Source organism: Lineus longissimus, chromosome 3 (assembly GCF_910592395.1).
Source record: "Lineus longissimus chromosome 3, tnLinLong1.2, whole genome shotgun sequence".
Classification (NCBI taxonomy): Eukaryota; Metazoa; Nemertea; class Pilidiophora; order Heteronemertea; family Lineidae; genus Lineus; species Lineus longissimus.
The window spans coordinates 13,917,262-13,932,133 of NC_088310.1; the positions used below are offsets into that span (position 1 = coordinate 13,917,262).

Here is a 14,872-nt window from a genome sequence, read left to right on the forward strand (position 1 = left end):
GCACTGGCTAAAACATGTCAGAAGGACGGGGTTGGGGGGGGGGGGGGGCTCTCCATGTCGACAGTTGCGAGAGTTCAATAGAGCTTGCACTTTACATTAGAATCTGCCAGAGTGCCAGAGTACGATAGTCCAGACACCTTTGGGGGGGGGGGATATTTTCCATTTCTTTGCCGGCTATTATGATGATGGAGTTGAGTTACTGCTGAAGAGATACACAGAGAAAACTGTCTATCAAAACAAAAAATTGGCGGAAGGAACTATAGCAGGTTCCCAACCAGGGGGTTTGGGGGGTTTCACCCCAGCCTAAAGGCGCTGCGCGCTTACTAGGGCACTGCACTGATAATATTACATAACTAGAATTGTCAGTTGAGTCTTAGCAGACTCTGGAGTCTCCGCCTCATATGCACACATCCATGCATGTTGACAAAAACAAAACAAATAACATCGCACTTTCACTTCAGCGGAGCGATGGTTTATGTGCGAAATACGACTGATCAAGGCAACATAAAGTGTCCAGAAGGGAAGAACACATTCTTGAAACTCAGCTGCTTTAATTCACTGCCGTTTTTTCTTATTTCATAGCCCATAAACTCCAAATATCATATTAGGTATTATAGAAAATGCTTCGATGGTGTAGACTAGTCCCTGATCTTTATCCAATACGTTCCTCCATATGTGCAGCCAATATGTAATACACATAACGCGGGCACCAGTCATCGTGCCGGTATGACGAGGTTTATTGGATAAAAATTTACATGTATTGCGCTATGCATGCCCATAGCACTTTCGCGGCTGTAACCCAGATTGACTTCTTAGTTCATGGACACCCTCGTTTTATCGATGTTTTGCAATGCATTGCCTTGTTCATGTACATATGAAGCTTTCACCTGGGGACGAGAGTTTGCTGGAATAATTTCTTGAAGAGAATAATACCCTAATACAAAAGTCTCAGCCGATGGCAGAGACTAATTATATCTGATAGTTCTTACAATTGTATTTATATACGACTGAATTTCTAATATTTATTAGTTGAAATTCAGTGAACTTGCTACAACCATGACAATTCTTCTCAAAATATTTAACCAACATTAACTTTCTATCCATCCAGCTGCAGCGTAGATGGATCTTCATGAAATAATAGACACCGTTAAAACCATATTGAACTTGATTTAGGCATCGCTAAAATCCACTGCCACAAGAACTGAATTAAAACAAATCGTTTTGTTTTATAACAAAATGTTTTTATTGAAATCACTAAATTTTGGTCTCGGTTGGAGTTGTACTAACTGAACATCAAAGCCTGCCACTCAGTAACTAGGACACACACAATAAGCCTCTCACAATCATTATTAGCACAATAAAAATGACGTCTAGGTTGATGCAGTGCGAAAGGTCCCATTGTTTTCTGTCGACACCAATTAGTTTAAGTTAATCAGCAACATAATGTTTTGTCCGAGAGTGTGTGTTTGTACTACAAATACTGTATTTGAGTACACATGCAAGCATGACCATTTTGTAGCAGGCATTTAGGGAAGCTTATATGACCACATCTTGTTTAAGAATACTACCTGACATACATAGGGCCTACTCAACTCATAAATTCAAAGAGTTTACATTGTATAGTCTGAATAGGTAACAAGAATGTGTGATGAGTAGGATTATATTGTAGTTGCTGTTTTACATTCAAAAATTGCATGTGCACCGTAAAATAATTTTTTTCAAATAAATTACACAAATAAATAAATACAAAGTAATGAGCTGTGCCATGGCACTTCGATATTGAATTTGAAGAGGTGTACAACCTGGGCCAACCTTTACGCTAAATGTAACCCAGATTTATATATTGGTTCAGATCAGTAAAACATGTAGATTATGCCAAGAAAGTGCTTACAAATCCTCTTTGCATTGTAAGATGAGACAGTTCGCCGCAAAAACTGCTCATAATTTCATGTCCACACAGACTTAATCGTCCGTTTGTCAAAGTTTGAACAAAATTGGCCCAAACATAAAGTGTCCTTGGAACATAAAGTTTGAGACATTTCACGAGTTTTTGAAGTTTGTTTGTGAAAGTGGGGTTTAAAAAACCTCTTTTATCTCCAAAGATAAAAATCTCAAAGCGAAAAGCATATCCTTGTTCAGGAAATCATAGTCCTTTTTAACAAAATTGATACATGAATTTGTCCAATGATGAAACACTTCACTTTGTAGATTGATGGAAAGAGAGAGCTTACAAATCTTCTTTTTTTGTCAGATGAGACATTTCACTTCAAGTATTGCTTACATAGACATGTTCACCCAGACCTCATCATCAGTCTGTCAAGGTTTGAACGAAATTGTCCTAAACATAAAGCGTACTTAAAACAAAAGAACTTTCCTATTTTTTTAAAAATTACTGTTCATCAAAGTCACATTTTTCCAAAAACAACCATGTGCTTCATTTTCAGTTCAAGTCAAAGTAGACCTACATGTAGCTCCACTAACATTGCGCAACGTTGCGGCCCGGGATGGTTTGTTGCTTAAATGAAATAATTTAAACCTACGGACCCCTTCTTAATTGGAATACCTTTGGATAATGAAGAACTTGTGACATGTCTGATCAGCAATAAAATTTTTACTTGGATTGCGGACCCATACTTGTAATTTGCTTTAAGGTACACACGTTGACAACGTACCTTCAGTTTTCATCATTTGTACTAGCTGTCTCTTTACAGAACCAGCAAGAAAACGAGCAAGGAACTGTCAAGGTAGAAAAGAACATTGGCAGAGAACAAAAAATTACAGTGTAATCGCGGAATGAATGCTGAGGCCTATAAGGGGTTGAAAAAACAGGAAGGAAAATGGTTGCAAGTTACAGAAAGATCTAAATGGGGAATGGGACTGACATGTTCTTGTAAGGCTTCCGATACTTGCCATGAAGTCACTGAGGAGAAACGCAGAAAATGACATGGGGCAGAAACAGGTCATCAGCATTAGTCCAGGAATATCCAGTTAAAAAACGAAAAAAAGCAACTGGTACACATGAAGCATGCATCTTAAATTATAAAGATTTTCAGTAGGCCTTGAAATCAGCTTTGCAGGAGGACAAATACGTTCATGGAGCCAGTTAAATATTCACACTGGTGCGTTTACACAATTGTACTGGCCAATGGAAAGGGAATATTAGGCAGAGCTTGGAGTCCTATAAATAGCTCTGATCAAGGCATAAATCTTTTTTTCCATCATTTCGTAGTTGCCTATCAAAGAAGCTATACACTGGCGTACCACTTGTGGCTCCAAGGCCGTACAGCCTACACAAGGTGTGTAAGAAGATTATTCTCAGTACTCATGGCATTGGAAAATGGACAGTGCGACATTGGGTCTCAGATGATATTGAGTCAACTGCCAAAGAACAGAATGAAACTGAAAACCCTGATCTGCCAAATAACACTGAAGACCATGTAGATCCTGAAGACCATCCTGAACTTGACGAAACCAGAGAGGAACCGGGAAAGGAACCACCTATACGTCATGTCGGTTACAAATGCTTCACAAAAGTAATCAACACAAAGAACATAGGATTTTTTCAGCCAAGGTAACTATTAAATTACAAAGTGTCAGAACAAATCACCAATAGATGTTTTTGCCAATGCGCATGAAAGTGTTATAATGACTGGGTTTTGGATGGCATGGACACCGATGATATCTCGAAACAACATTATGTTTCTAACAGAAGAAGAGAACTTTGAACTAAAATCTAAATCAGGGCTTTAGATAACTGTTTTGGTCAGGAAGTACAGTTCTTCCTAAAATCTCCAAGTGTATTAGGTTTGGCGTATCATGAATTCCAAAAGAGTAGGATTACTTCCAATATTTTTTTAAAATGCCAGCTTGGGGTTACGGTGACGTCCCAGTCCAAGCCCCAATCATCCCAAAGGGTGAAAGTCATACCCAATTCACCAAGAGACACTACATTTAGAATATCATCCTCACCATAGTTTTAGGGAGGAGTGATTAGCAAGTTCTCCCTAGCATCTTGTTATTACATTTTGTTTTTCAGAAAAGTCCAATGTGACACATGTTACACTTTCAAACCTGGTAACCTAACTGATGCAGAAAATGACAGACAAGAAAAATGAAGCTAGAACAGAGAGAGACAAGGACAATATCAGCCCAAATAAAGATATCTAAACCATGGACCTACAAGCAGTCCTCCTATGCCCTCGTATGAAAGCCTCTGCACATTATAAAACTAAGCTATGTGTACATAACTTTACAGTGTTCCACCTTTCCTCAAAAGACGTTATCAACTACATTTGCCATGAGGGCAAAGGTGGCCTTAACAAATCAGAGTTCTCATCTATTATTGTGGATTTCCTGGATAAGAAAATATGTGCAGGACAGAGTCTGCTTTTTCTCTTCAGTGACAGCTGTACATACCAGAACAAAAACATCATTTTGGCCAATGCGATTCTTCATGTTGCTATACATAGTTCATCACGTCATAATCATGCAGAAAATTTTGAAAAGGGTTTACACTCAAATTGAATTTGATTCTGTTCATGCAAATATAGAGGAGGCGTTGGTGAATCGTGATATTCACATGCCAGCAGAGTATGTCAGCGTAATCAAAAAAGCAAGAATAATGCCAGAACCGTACAAAACAAAGTTCATTGGCCACGAATTCTTCAAAGATTACACTCAGCAAGATTACAACAAGTAAATTCAACCAGGAAACCGTACAGGGGACTCAGTTGTTGCAGACCTTTGATGTCTCATGTACTCTACAGAAGGGATATCCGTCAAACTGAGCTATTGAGACAACTGGACCCCACTTTCACAAAGATTGAATCGGAGGCCTACTGAGGAAATGACAGCCAAGATCAAGCCACTGCACCCAAACCTATTGAAAAGTTTGTCCACTTACAGCAGCTCAAGTCCTTCATGATGAAATACTTCCATCCTTTCTTCGACACGCTGCAGCATAACTGCAATGATGCTGAAACTCCATGTAGTCATGTAAGACAACTACACAAGGACAATTAGTGAGTCAATTGGTTGCTTGAGAAGCCCAATACTCTCGATGATAGCTAGGTGAGCATAGTTCACTAAACATGCTAGAACAAATAAACATGCTGGTGAACTAGGGGCATTATTTTAGTGGCATTGACATGTGAATTTCAAAGAGACACTCAATATACAATATACTATATACACCACATTGTTGATATATACTTGCTCGTCTCGATAAATTAGGTGATCACACCTTATAATAAAAGTTACCTCAAAATAGAAGCACATTAAAACTGACAGGTCAAATATACATTCCCGAGTAAGGCTGAAGACAATGTATATTTGGATCCTCTACTGATTATACCCACTACCCCAGTGCACAACCCGGAAGGGAGACATTCTCTGCAGAAACTGGAGGGTGCAATTCATGTGAGAGCGTCCAGAGTTCACCTTATAAAGGTATTCAGAGACGAATGTCAGAACTCGAATCATGAACTGGCCTCCGTACTGTATCGGATAGGCTTTCATTTAAAACATGGACTGGAGCGGTAAAGACAAATTTACCAAACTACTTCTTTCTTTAAAAGTAATCGACGTTAACATATCACTGTAATTTTTTCGGTGTTCCATCAAATTTGCCTCGAAATATATTGTAACATATACTTGGTTGGCCAATTTTGAAGCAGTAACTAATTTATTCAAATCCGATATTTCAATATCAATCTCATTGACAATATTGAATTCGAGATCTCAAATCAGAATGCATTTTGAGAAATTTAAGAATGTATTTCATTGCGACCTGATGATAAACCGAAGAAGTTAGAGTGATATGATGGCATTGATTAAGATACAAAGAGTTTGTTACAAACAGAGTGCTCGACGTCGACCTTACTTGGGAATGTTAATTTGACCTACCAGCTTTAACTGATATACTGACTTTTAATCACGAGACTATCCAATGCCAGCAACAAAATGTTGGCGCAGAGTGACCAATCATTTCAGAATGTCATTGAAACGTTCTCAGTTCACTTATCATAAATACAAAGTTCCATGATGACTACCATCCCCAAGGTCAAGTTCAAGGTCTTCTTGGATGGTCATTGAACTAACAGCTGATGATGCCATGGCAATGTCTGGCATCGGATCACTTAGAAAACTACCACTGCATGAACTGGCCTCTTTCTGCAATGAAATGATGCAAATGCATTTGAAAATAAATTAATTCATTGCAATGTTTGAAATAATATACTAATACTGTACCCTGGAAAATTAAGTAGCACTATTTGGTTGCATGTACATTGTGTTTTATTCTGAAAAATCTGGTTGCGGGCAACCTTGGCAATAACAATTCATGATGGGTCAGTATTCATTTAACCTTTTTCAATGTCACTATTACTGCTGGAAAAGTAGATATATGGGGTAGGCCAGTAAAAAGGGCTTGAATTATAATCACAAATATATCAAGAGCGATGGCCGAAAACATCTTAAAGGATGGCTCCAGGAATTATTTACCACACTAAAAATGTATGAAATTAACGAACTTGAATGTTCTAAAATATACTTATACTCCCAAAAAATACTTCTTCTAAAATACATGCTTGTGATAAAAAAATGAGATTAATCCACCTAAAACTCAATTCATGATCACCACCATTTTCTTACTGTTTCCGCGATCTCCTATCCAATACTGGAGAGTTGTGACATCACAGGTGCAATGCCAACAATCAATAGACACACGTGCATGCATGATAACCAGCTGATATTGATTGCTCTTGAGTCGCGTGTTTACATTCTTCATTATCCTATTCACTATTGTATCGAAATTATCGTCATGGCGGCTTTGGTTGATGAAACAGATGACAGTCTATAAGCTATTCTGATATATCAGAAGGTTCAAGTGACAATGAGATGAATGAATTCATGGCCGTGATGGTGAATAAGCATGAGGGGGCGGCATCATTGGATACTTGAGAACTACCGTGTTGCAACCATGACGTCACGACCAAGGGAATTTTGATTCAAAAGGGCGACATTCATAATCGGAAAAAAAGGAACTTCAACAAAAATGCTTTTTATATGTAGGTAGCAATTTTTTACATCAACCAACATTTTGAAGTGGGGAATTATCACAATGCATAATCATGCTGTTTCTTTTTGATTGGCATTCTACCATTCATTCCTGGAGGCAACCTTTAAGCCTGATACCTGATGACATGTTTTTTTCTTCGGTTAAGCTGTGTAGATTATATTGTCATTGCAAAAACATTCCATCCCCGACAACAAATACAAACAAAAATAAAAACAAATTCGTTCAACAACCAAATTTTGGAAAATCCACAACATCAGTGTTTTTACTGGGTTTGAATAATCATTGTGCCAGTCACTTCATCTGCATATGGGATGCAAAATTAGCCTTTGATTTGAATCTCTTCAAAAAGACAGATCTGTTAAGGGTTTAACACATTCACCAGGTGGCTTGCATGACCAATGAATTCTGTGAATTTTGCAGAGATATTTTTTTATTGTATTATCACTTGTTATTGTTATGATATCAAATTGCAAAACGTTGAAAATGTTGTTTCATCTTCAACAAACTGCTTTTTTGCTAACAGGATACCACATGACAACTAAACAGCCACCAAACCAAGTTTCCTGAATTCACCAAGCTGTTATCAAAGCACCCACTCAAATGTTCACTGCCCCAATGTAACGGATAATAATGTTGGTGACATCATGACATCTAAATTATTACATCAATTAGACAAAAAGTTGGTAGTTCAGTGAGCTGGTGACAAAATCAATGAGTTAAGGAGCAATTTACTCATTACTCATGACTCATTACCCAGTACTTACCTCTTCCATGTCATACAACATCACAGGTGATATTGGACCTAAACCATAATGTGCTGGTGATGATGATGCTGTCGATTGGGGAAAGTGATATGACTGAAGTGACATCGGAAGCGATGGATTGAGTTGTGGTTGAGAAAGTCTGGGGAAGTGCTCGGGTGCCTGCGTCAAGGCAAACAGCTGGCCGGTCTTGAATACCTGCACTGATGAATCAGGCAAACCAAATTCTCGGACGACTCTTAACTGCAGCTGATGAGTGATGGCTCTCCGGTCAGCACAGGGAAGACTGTTTGCTCGATGCACTAGCTGTGACTGCTTCAATTCACCTTCTCTTTTTAACATGGTTTGTAAGGTATCATCATGAGGGACTGAAATGATTATAATAAGATATTTATTATCATGGAGGAACAAGAAGTTGGAGTATTATTGGGTATTGACAATATCTTGATCGCAAATCCACTTCCTTTCAGGTCATTTGGCTTCATAGATCATCCTATGATACAATTAAGGGCTTTTTTATTATTTGGTTTACCGGACCAACGCCGACACTAAAATCTCCGAATTTAGAAAAAAATTAATATGGGAATTCCCGAGTATTTTTTTACTGCCTATCATATGCTGCAAAATGAAATGGCCAGGGGCCATTGTGCTCACCGTTATACATCTTTTAGTAGGCAGGATCATGCTTAGTTTACAGGTGAATATGGCGAACACAATCAGGCACGAATAATTTTTTTAGATGTGTATTGATGCCTAGTTATAAGACAGGGCAGTATATAGAAGTTTATGATCAAACCAATAATTGTCTAGGACATCCACGAGATCAATATTGTGTGATAGGGCAGCGTTGGTGAAGACGAGGTCTAACTTTGAGTCATAATCAATCTGTGGTGTTCATAGTACAAGCTGTTAAGAAACGTGCCACTATTGGTGAAATTTTAGAGTTTGGCCTCTGCGACCTTGACAAGTAGGTCAAATCAAAAACCCATATGACAGCTAGGGGTAACCACCATAAAAGTTTTATCAAAAACAAATCATTAATAATAAGCGAGATATCACACTTTTTACGCGATTTGACCTCTATGACATTGACAAGTAAGCAAAATTGACCTCATTTTAGAGTTTGACCTCTGTGACTCTGAAAAGTACGCGACATTGACCTCATTTTTTGTCAACATGTAGTGCTGCCTTATCAGGGTCTACATACTAAATTTAAAGACAAAACGTGCCACGATCTGTGAAATTTTAGGGTTTGACCTCTGTGACCTTGAACAGTAGGTCAAATCAAAAACCCGTATGAAATGTGATGTATCCTTGCTAGGGGTAACCACCATAAAAGTTTTATCAAAAGCAAATCAGTAATAAGCGAGATATCACACTTTTTAAGTTGTGTTTTAGCCCCCTGGTGGCCAAGTCAAGAATCAGACCCGAGCGAAATTCAGTGTCAGGGTACATATGACCTTGGGCATGATGTAATCAAAGTTTCAGGTTCATAGCACAAGCGGTTAGGAAACATGCCACTATCGGTGAAATTAGTTTGACCTCTGCGACCTTGACAAGTAGGTCAAATCAAAAACCTGTATGATATGTGATGTATGCTTGCTAGGGATAACCACCATAAAAGTTTTATTAAAAACAAATCAGTAATAAGCGAGATATCACACTTTTTAAGTTTTTGGTTTTAGCCCCCTGGTGGCCAAGTCGAGAATCAGACCGGACCGAAATTCAGTGTCAGGGTACATATGACATTGGCGATGATGTGTGAGAAGTTTCAGGTTCGTAGCACAAGGGGTTAAGAAATGTGCCACAGGATACGACGGACGACGACGACGACGGACACAGAGCTATCGTACAGACTCCCCTTACGGTGAGCCAAAAACCGGCTTATTTTCAAAAACGGGTGAAAAAAACATGTTCCTTTCACCCCGCCAATTGTTACATCAAGATGACATTGTTCATTCTCAACATCGCAACAAAAAACTGTCAATATATCTATAGAATCGCACTGATTGTTGTTGTTGTCACTGTGGGTAGCGGCACCGCATCTGTTTTATTATGCATGCCTATGCGGATAACAAAAATGGGCTAAGACACGATTGTACTTTCTATGTTCAAGGCTTGGCCCCAAATTGCCAAATCCAAAACTATTGACCACTGATGATGGTACCTGGCTGAGATATCATATTTCAATCATACTGAACTCTTTGCATCATTTTTTCTTTCGCAATACCATGCGATTTTTCGTGAAAAACACTATTTTCAACAAAAAATAAATAAATAAAACCAATCATCAAAGCTACTTGCATTATATATCTCCTGAAAGGTCTTTCTGAGTTCTTTTCTTTGCTTAATAGCATTCCAATTCAGGTAAAATACCTGATTTACAGTATCTTTTTAAAGAAATATAGTTTTCACCCCTCGCTGAATTCCAAAATAATTGGCAGAACTAGACATTCCACTATGATTCTTCTAGAAAGCCACAAAGTCATAAAAACAACACAGAAAATGTTCCTAGAACTCCCTAGCAACAAACTGCATAAGAAAACATTGTCTGAGGCATCCAAAACCTAATGGGCTTGTTCAGCCTTAATGGTGCCTGATTTACCCAAACGACTTATGCCATTCAAAAGTCTCAAAGAGTTAAGATTTTATTTCTTAAATCCCATTTGTTGCAAGTGAACAGACAATTTTGATAGTTTTCAAGTTGATCTGATATATACAACAAGCACAATGGTGGAGGCCCCTATGCCAAACATGTATATGGTGTTACTCGTCATGGGCATCCAAAGCATGTGCTTCTTGCTAATCATGAGATGTTGCAGAGCTGGGGCCTTATTCATAAAGACATCTTAGGGTGTCCTTAGTGTCAACGACTACTGAGCGAGACCGTAAGTTTCTATTTTTGGGTATTTCGGTCGTGCACTAAGTGACTGCTCAGACCCATCTAAGTTGCCGATCTAAGCATTAGCTAAGTAGTTCTTGATCACGCAACTTTTTATCTAATACCCGTTTGCCTTCACCGTGGGGCTTCGTCTCCTGCAAGGGCCATAATTTCAAAGAGAATGAACAAAATTACATAAGGCTGGGGTTGAATGCTGGCATCCGAATACAAAACCTAGTAGACGTAGGCCTCTGTCCACTTCCACGATGTCACGCGAGAAGAGCAAATCGAGCAGGAGCTCTAATGTTCTCCCCAGAGAGGTTGATTTACTCATTGACAAAATAGTTGAAAATTATAAAATAATATCCTGCAAATTCACCGATTCGAAGACCAATGACAAAAAGAACCAGGCATGGGCTTATATCACGAAGTTCATGAACAGCAGGTCAACAATCAGCCAACCCGAGGACCAATGGAAGATGAAGTGGGGGGATGTGAAGGGGAAAGTGAAAACGAAGGCTACTCAAGCAGCAACCCTGCTGAAGAAAACCGGCAACTGGCCGTTGGAGGACGTTGACTGCCTGGGGGTTCATCTCGACGAGTCGGAAAGGAAAGTTCTTGGATTGATCGGCATCGACGCGGTTTGTGGAATAGACGGGGGCTTCGACAGTCAAGAGGTGAGTACCGTACGTTTCCTATGATTTTCTGGGGACTAATCCGACCGAGGCCCGGATAAAGGTGTCTTCCTAACTATAACCCTTCCCCTAATTCCCCAATGCATTTCTATTACGAAATGAGGAACAACGTTACTTCCGATCCTACCGGTCCTACCTTGATGGGAATTTGCATCGCCGTGTGAAACTGTCCGGCCAACCTGTAAACTTATGCCAGTTTTTGGCGCGTGGGTTTGAACATCTCCAGCCCCCGCCCCCCCCGTCAAACACTCTCCAGACATCATCTTTTTCACAATACATACAAGTATCTTCTTTTTTAAGGTATTGGTTGTTGAGGACGAGATCAGCGACATAAGTCTAAGTCCGCCGCCTTTCGATCGTAAACGGTTCCGCAGAAGTCCGTCACCACGTCCTCGTCAAAGCCCACTAAGAAAAAGTGCTAAACAACAATTGAAGAACGTCGTACAAATGAAACTAGTTCATCCTAGAACAATACCAGCTGCTGCTGGATCCGCCGCCCCAGGAAGAAACGAGCATACTGATGAACTTCCGGACATAATCCATCCAAGGAAAGGTCGAAACCCTTCATGTTCTGAGGCGTCAAGATCAATAGATGTTGACTTTGCAATTGGAAAGCGCAAAAGGTGAGTATTTTTAACATTTTTCTATATGCATCGGGTCTGTCCCGTCCCAGAGAAAATCTGGTTATCATGCCTGTGTTGTCAACAAATAGACCATCAGAAAATCGCTAGTTCATGGGACCATCGCAAAACGGAACGGATATTGCGCCTTAAGCGCTATTTCCTTCAGAGCTTGGGCTTGAGCGTAGCGCGCATTTCTCTTTGTTATGTCACACGCTACCGGTTGTGGACAATGGCTTGGCTTGCCAAGCTAGCAGTATTCTGCTCTGATGGATGGACCGCTTTACATGTAAATACAGAAAATGAAAAGGACCCAAGGATATGATGTTCAGATTTTGATCATAGCTTTCATATTTGTTATTATGGCATTCCGCAACACTGGAGCAATATTATATCCAAGAACCGAAAGTTCGATTCAATACTATATATCATCCTATAAACATAAAAAACGTAGAGAGTTCTGCCCTTTTTTCCGGGACACACTATAATTCCCGAATATCCTGTTTAATAACTAGAACAGAAGCAACATTTCGTGTGTAACACGCGTACTGTAGTCTCCTTTAAATCTGAACAAAATAATGATCTCTCTTGACGTTCCCCACAGCAGTGTGTAGGGGGCGGGGGCACGTACCTATGATGAAAGCCTATTCACATTTCCATCTTTTGTTTCAGCAGTGTAGGTGAGCTGGAGATGGAACAACTTCAGTTAGAAAAGGACGAGCTCGCAGTGTACAAGGAGAGGCTCGAGATTGAAAAGGAGAAGCTACAGATGAAAAGGGTTCGACTGTGTTATGAAGAAAGGAGGACATTGGCGACGGAGGAATCGGTCAAATTGTTGAAATAATTGGTGTCCACATGTACAAACCCTGCCGCTGCTGCCACAGATGCAAGGGAAGCAGCCTCGACGGGGAAGAAGTTAACCAATATATTTGAAAAATTCACGAAAGACTTCAACAGAAAATGACTTGTTATGTTACCAACGTGTTATTCATAACTATACTTCATACCGGTATTGCAGGAGAAGAATAATCCTCCGAGTCTTGCCAATCTACGAAAGCCCTGAAGGCTCATTGAACTTCATCATTGATACAAGCCGATTTCAAATTTGAAGTCGATTTCAATTTTGAAGGCGCTACTTAAAATTTGAAGTCAACATTTTAAAACATCAAACTACCCTTTCTGATCGACTGAAAATGGTCAGAACCGCATGATTATTAGAAAAAAACATATTTATCTCGGTCGATTAGAAAGGGTAGTTTGATGTTTTAAAATGTTGACTTCAATTTTGAAGTAGCGACTTCAAAATTGAAATCGGCTTCAAATTTGAAGTCGCGATTTCAAAATTGAAATCGGCTTGTATCAATGATGAAGTTCAATGAGCCTTCAGGGCTTTCGTACCAATCTCGGCGCCAGCAGCATCTCACTGATAAATGTAAAACAACTGAGCATAATCTAACTTCAATCTAAGTATAAAACAACCTCATTATGGTCTTTCACCTGTATGTCGGTTGGGAACATGTCAAGCATGTTCTATCGTTGACAGTGCAATGGCGCTGAAGCCGAGATTGGCAAATAGACAATTACAAGCGTTAGGGCACTATTTATTATATAGGCCTATAAACTGGGGTTTTAAGTATATTGTGTGTCACATAGCCTATAGGTAAAATCTCATCGAATATAGAAGTCTTGGAAATGAATTACAAATGCTTTCAAATATTCTGTTGATTATACAAAATTGATCTTATATGGTATGTTTTCCTTCGTCTATCCACTGGAAAGCTTGTACTAATATTGCAGAGGAGATAATAAATAATCTCTTGAAATTTGTCTTGGTGACTTGTTTTTCGAAGTGAATCCCAGTAAATGAAAATGTTGTGCCCTGCCAAATCTCTATCAGAGAATTTGGTGACAAAATGTGAAAAAAATAGAATTTCCTGAGATGATGTGAGGAGGACACTTCAGGGTATTCGTACATAATTTACCCAGCCGACTGCTCTTTCGGCATTGTCAGGCGCAGGTTATATATTTTGTTCCAAGCCAACCCCTCTACATTAGACAATTCGCATGGTATACGTCTTATATATATGAAGGGCCTCGAATTTCTCGAATTACCACGGACAGTTAACCCAACTGGCAGATTCATTTTGGGAAATGCTTTTGCCATGTCAAAAATATGCACCATTAGGCTATTTAAGCCCAAAAGTTTTCCCTGATGACGGCGGCTCTTGCACGTTCTCCATCCTCGTCCTCTGCCCTTCTCGGAAGATGGCCACGGTTGACGTTTTCTCGTTGGATATCCTCATCGTTCATTCTTTCGCCGGGGGGTGGTGGGATCCCTCGTTCCTCGCAAATATTATGCAGTACAGCAGTGGCCACTATAACCTGGCAGCACTTTCGTGGACTGAATGTGAGCGCACCCGCTGAAGAAAAGACAACATCTGCGGAATCAATAATGCAGGCATCCAACAGGGATTTAGCAAAAGTCTACTTGGGGGGGGGGGGGGAGATACTATGCCATGTATTTTCACGAATTTACGCAGGGTAGACAAGTAATACAAATGTTGATCCAAATGGCTCTATGAAATGAAAACGCGACGTCAAAGCGTCGTAATGGAAACCAGTCTTAGGCGGTAAGCAGATTGGAGGCTTTTTGGTTAGTTGTGACAGGTGTTCACACGACAATATTATAAATTGATTAATTGTCGTGATAAATTTGTGCAAAAGGGAAGTACATTGTACTCCAAAATTTGTCAGCGGACGTATGAGCGATTTTCAAGTATTCTGGAATTGCAACTGTCAAATGTCATAGGTCACACCTATCTCCAATATACTTAGTA

The 14,872-nt window shown here is 39.5% G+C and overlaps 1 protein-coding gene across 3 annotated transcripts in view; it reads right to left on the minus strand.

Annotated features, from left to right (window-relative positions):
* Positions 1-1,196: 1,196 nt before the first annotated feature.
* Positions 1,197-14,872, minus strand: part of LOC135485747 (BTB/POZ domain-containing protein 7-like) — a 132,446-nt gene continuing 118,770 nt past the window's right edge. For 2 of the 3 annotated variants that reach the window (XM_064768141.1, XM_064768142.1), the window contains exons 7-8: positions 7,843-8,207; positions 1,197-6,171 (exon numbers count right to left, since the gene is read on the minus strand). In XM_064768141.1, coding sequence (XP_064624211.1) covers positions 6,022-6,171; positions 7,843-8,207 — 515 coding nt within the window. In that variant the 3' untranslated portion in view covers positions 1,197-6,021. Of the gene's footprint in view, positions 6,172-7,842; positions 8,208-13,519; positions 14,456-14,872 lie in introns of those variants that run through there. The other variant, XM_064768143.1, reaches the window with a different exon arrangement.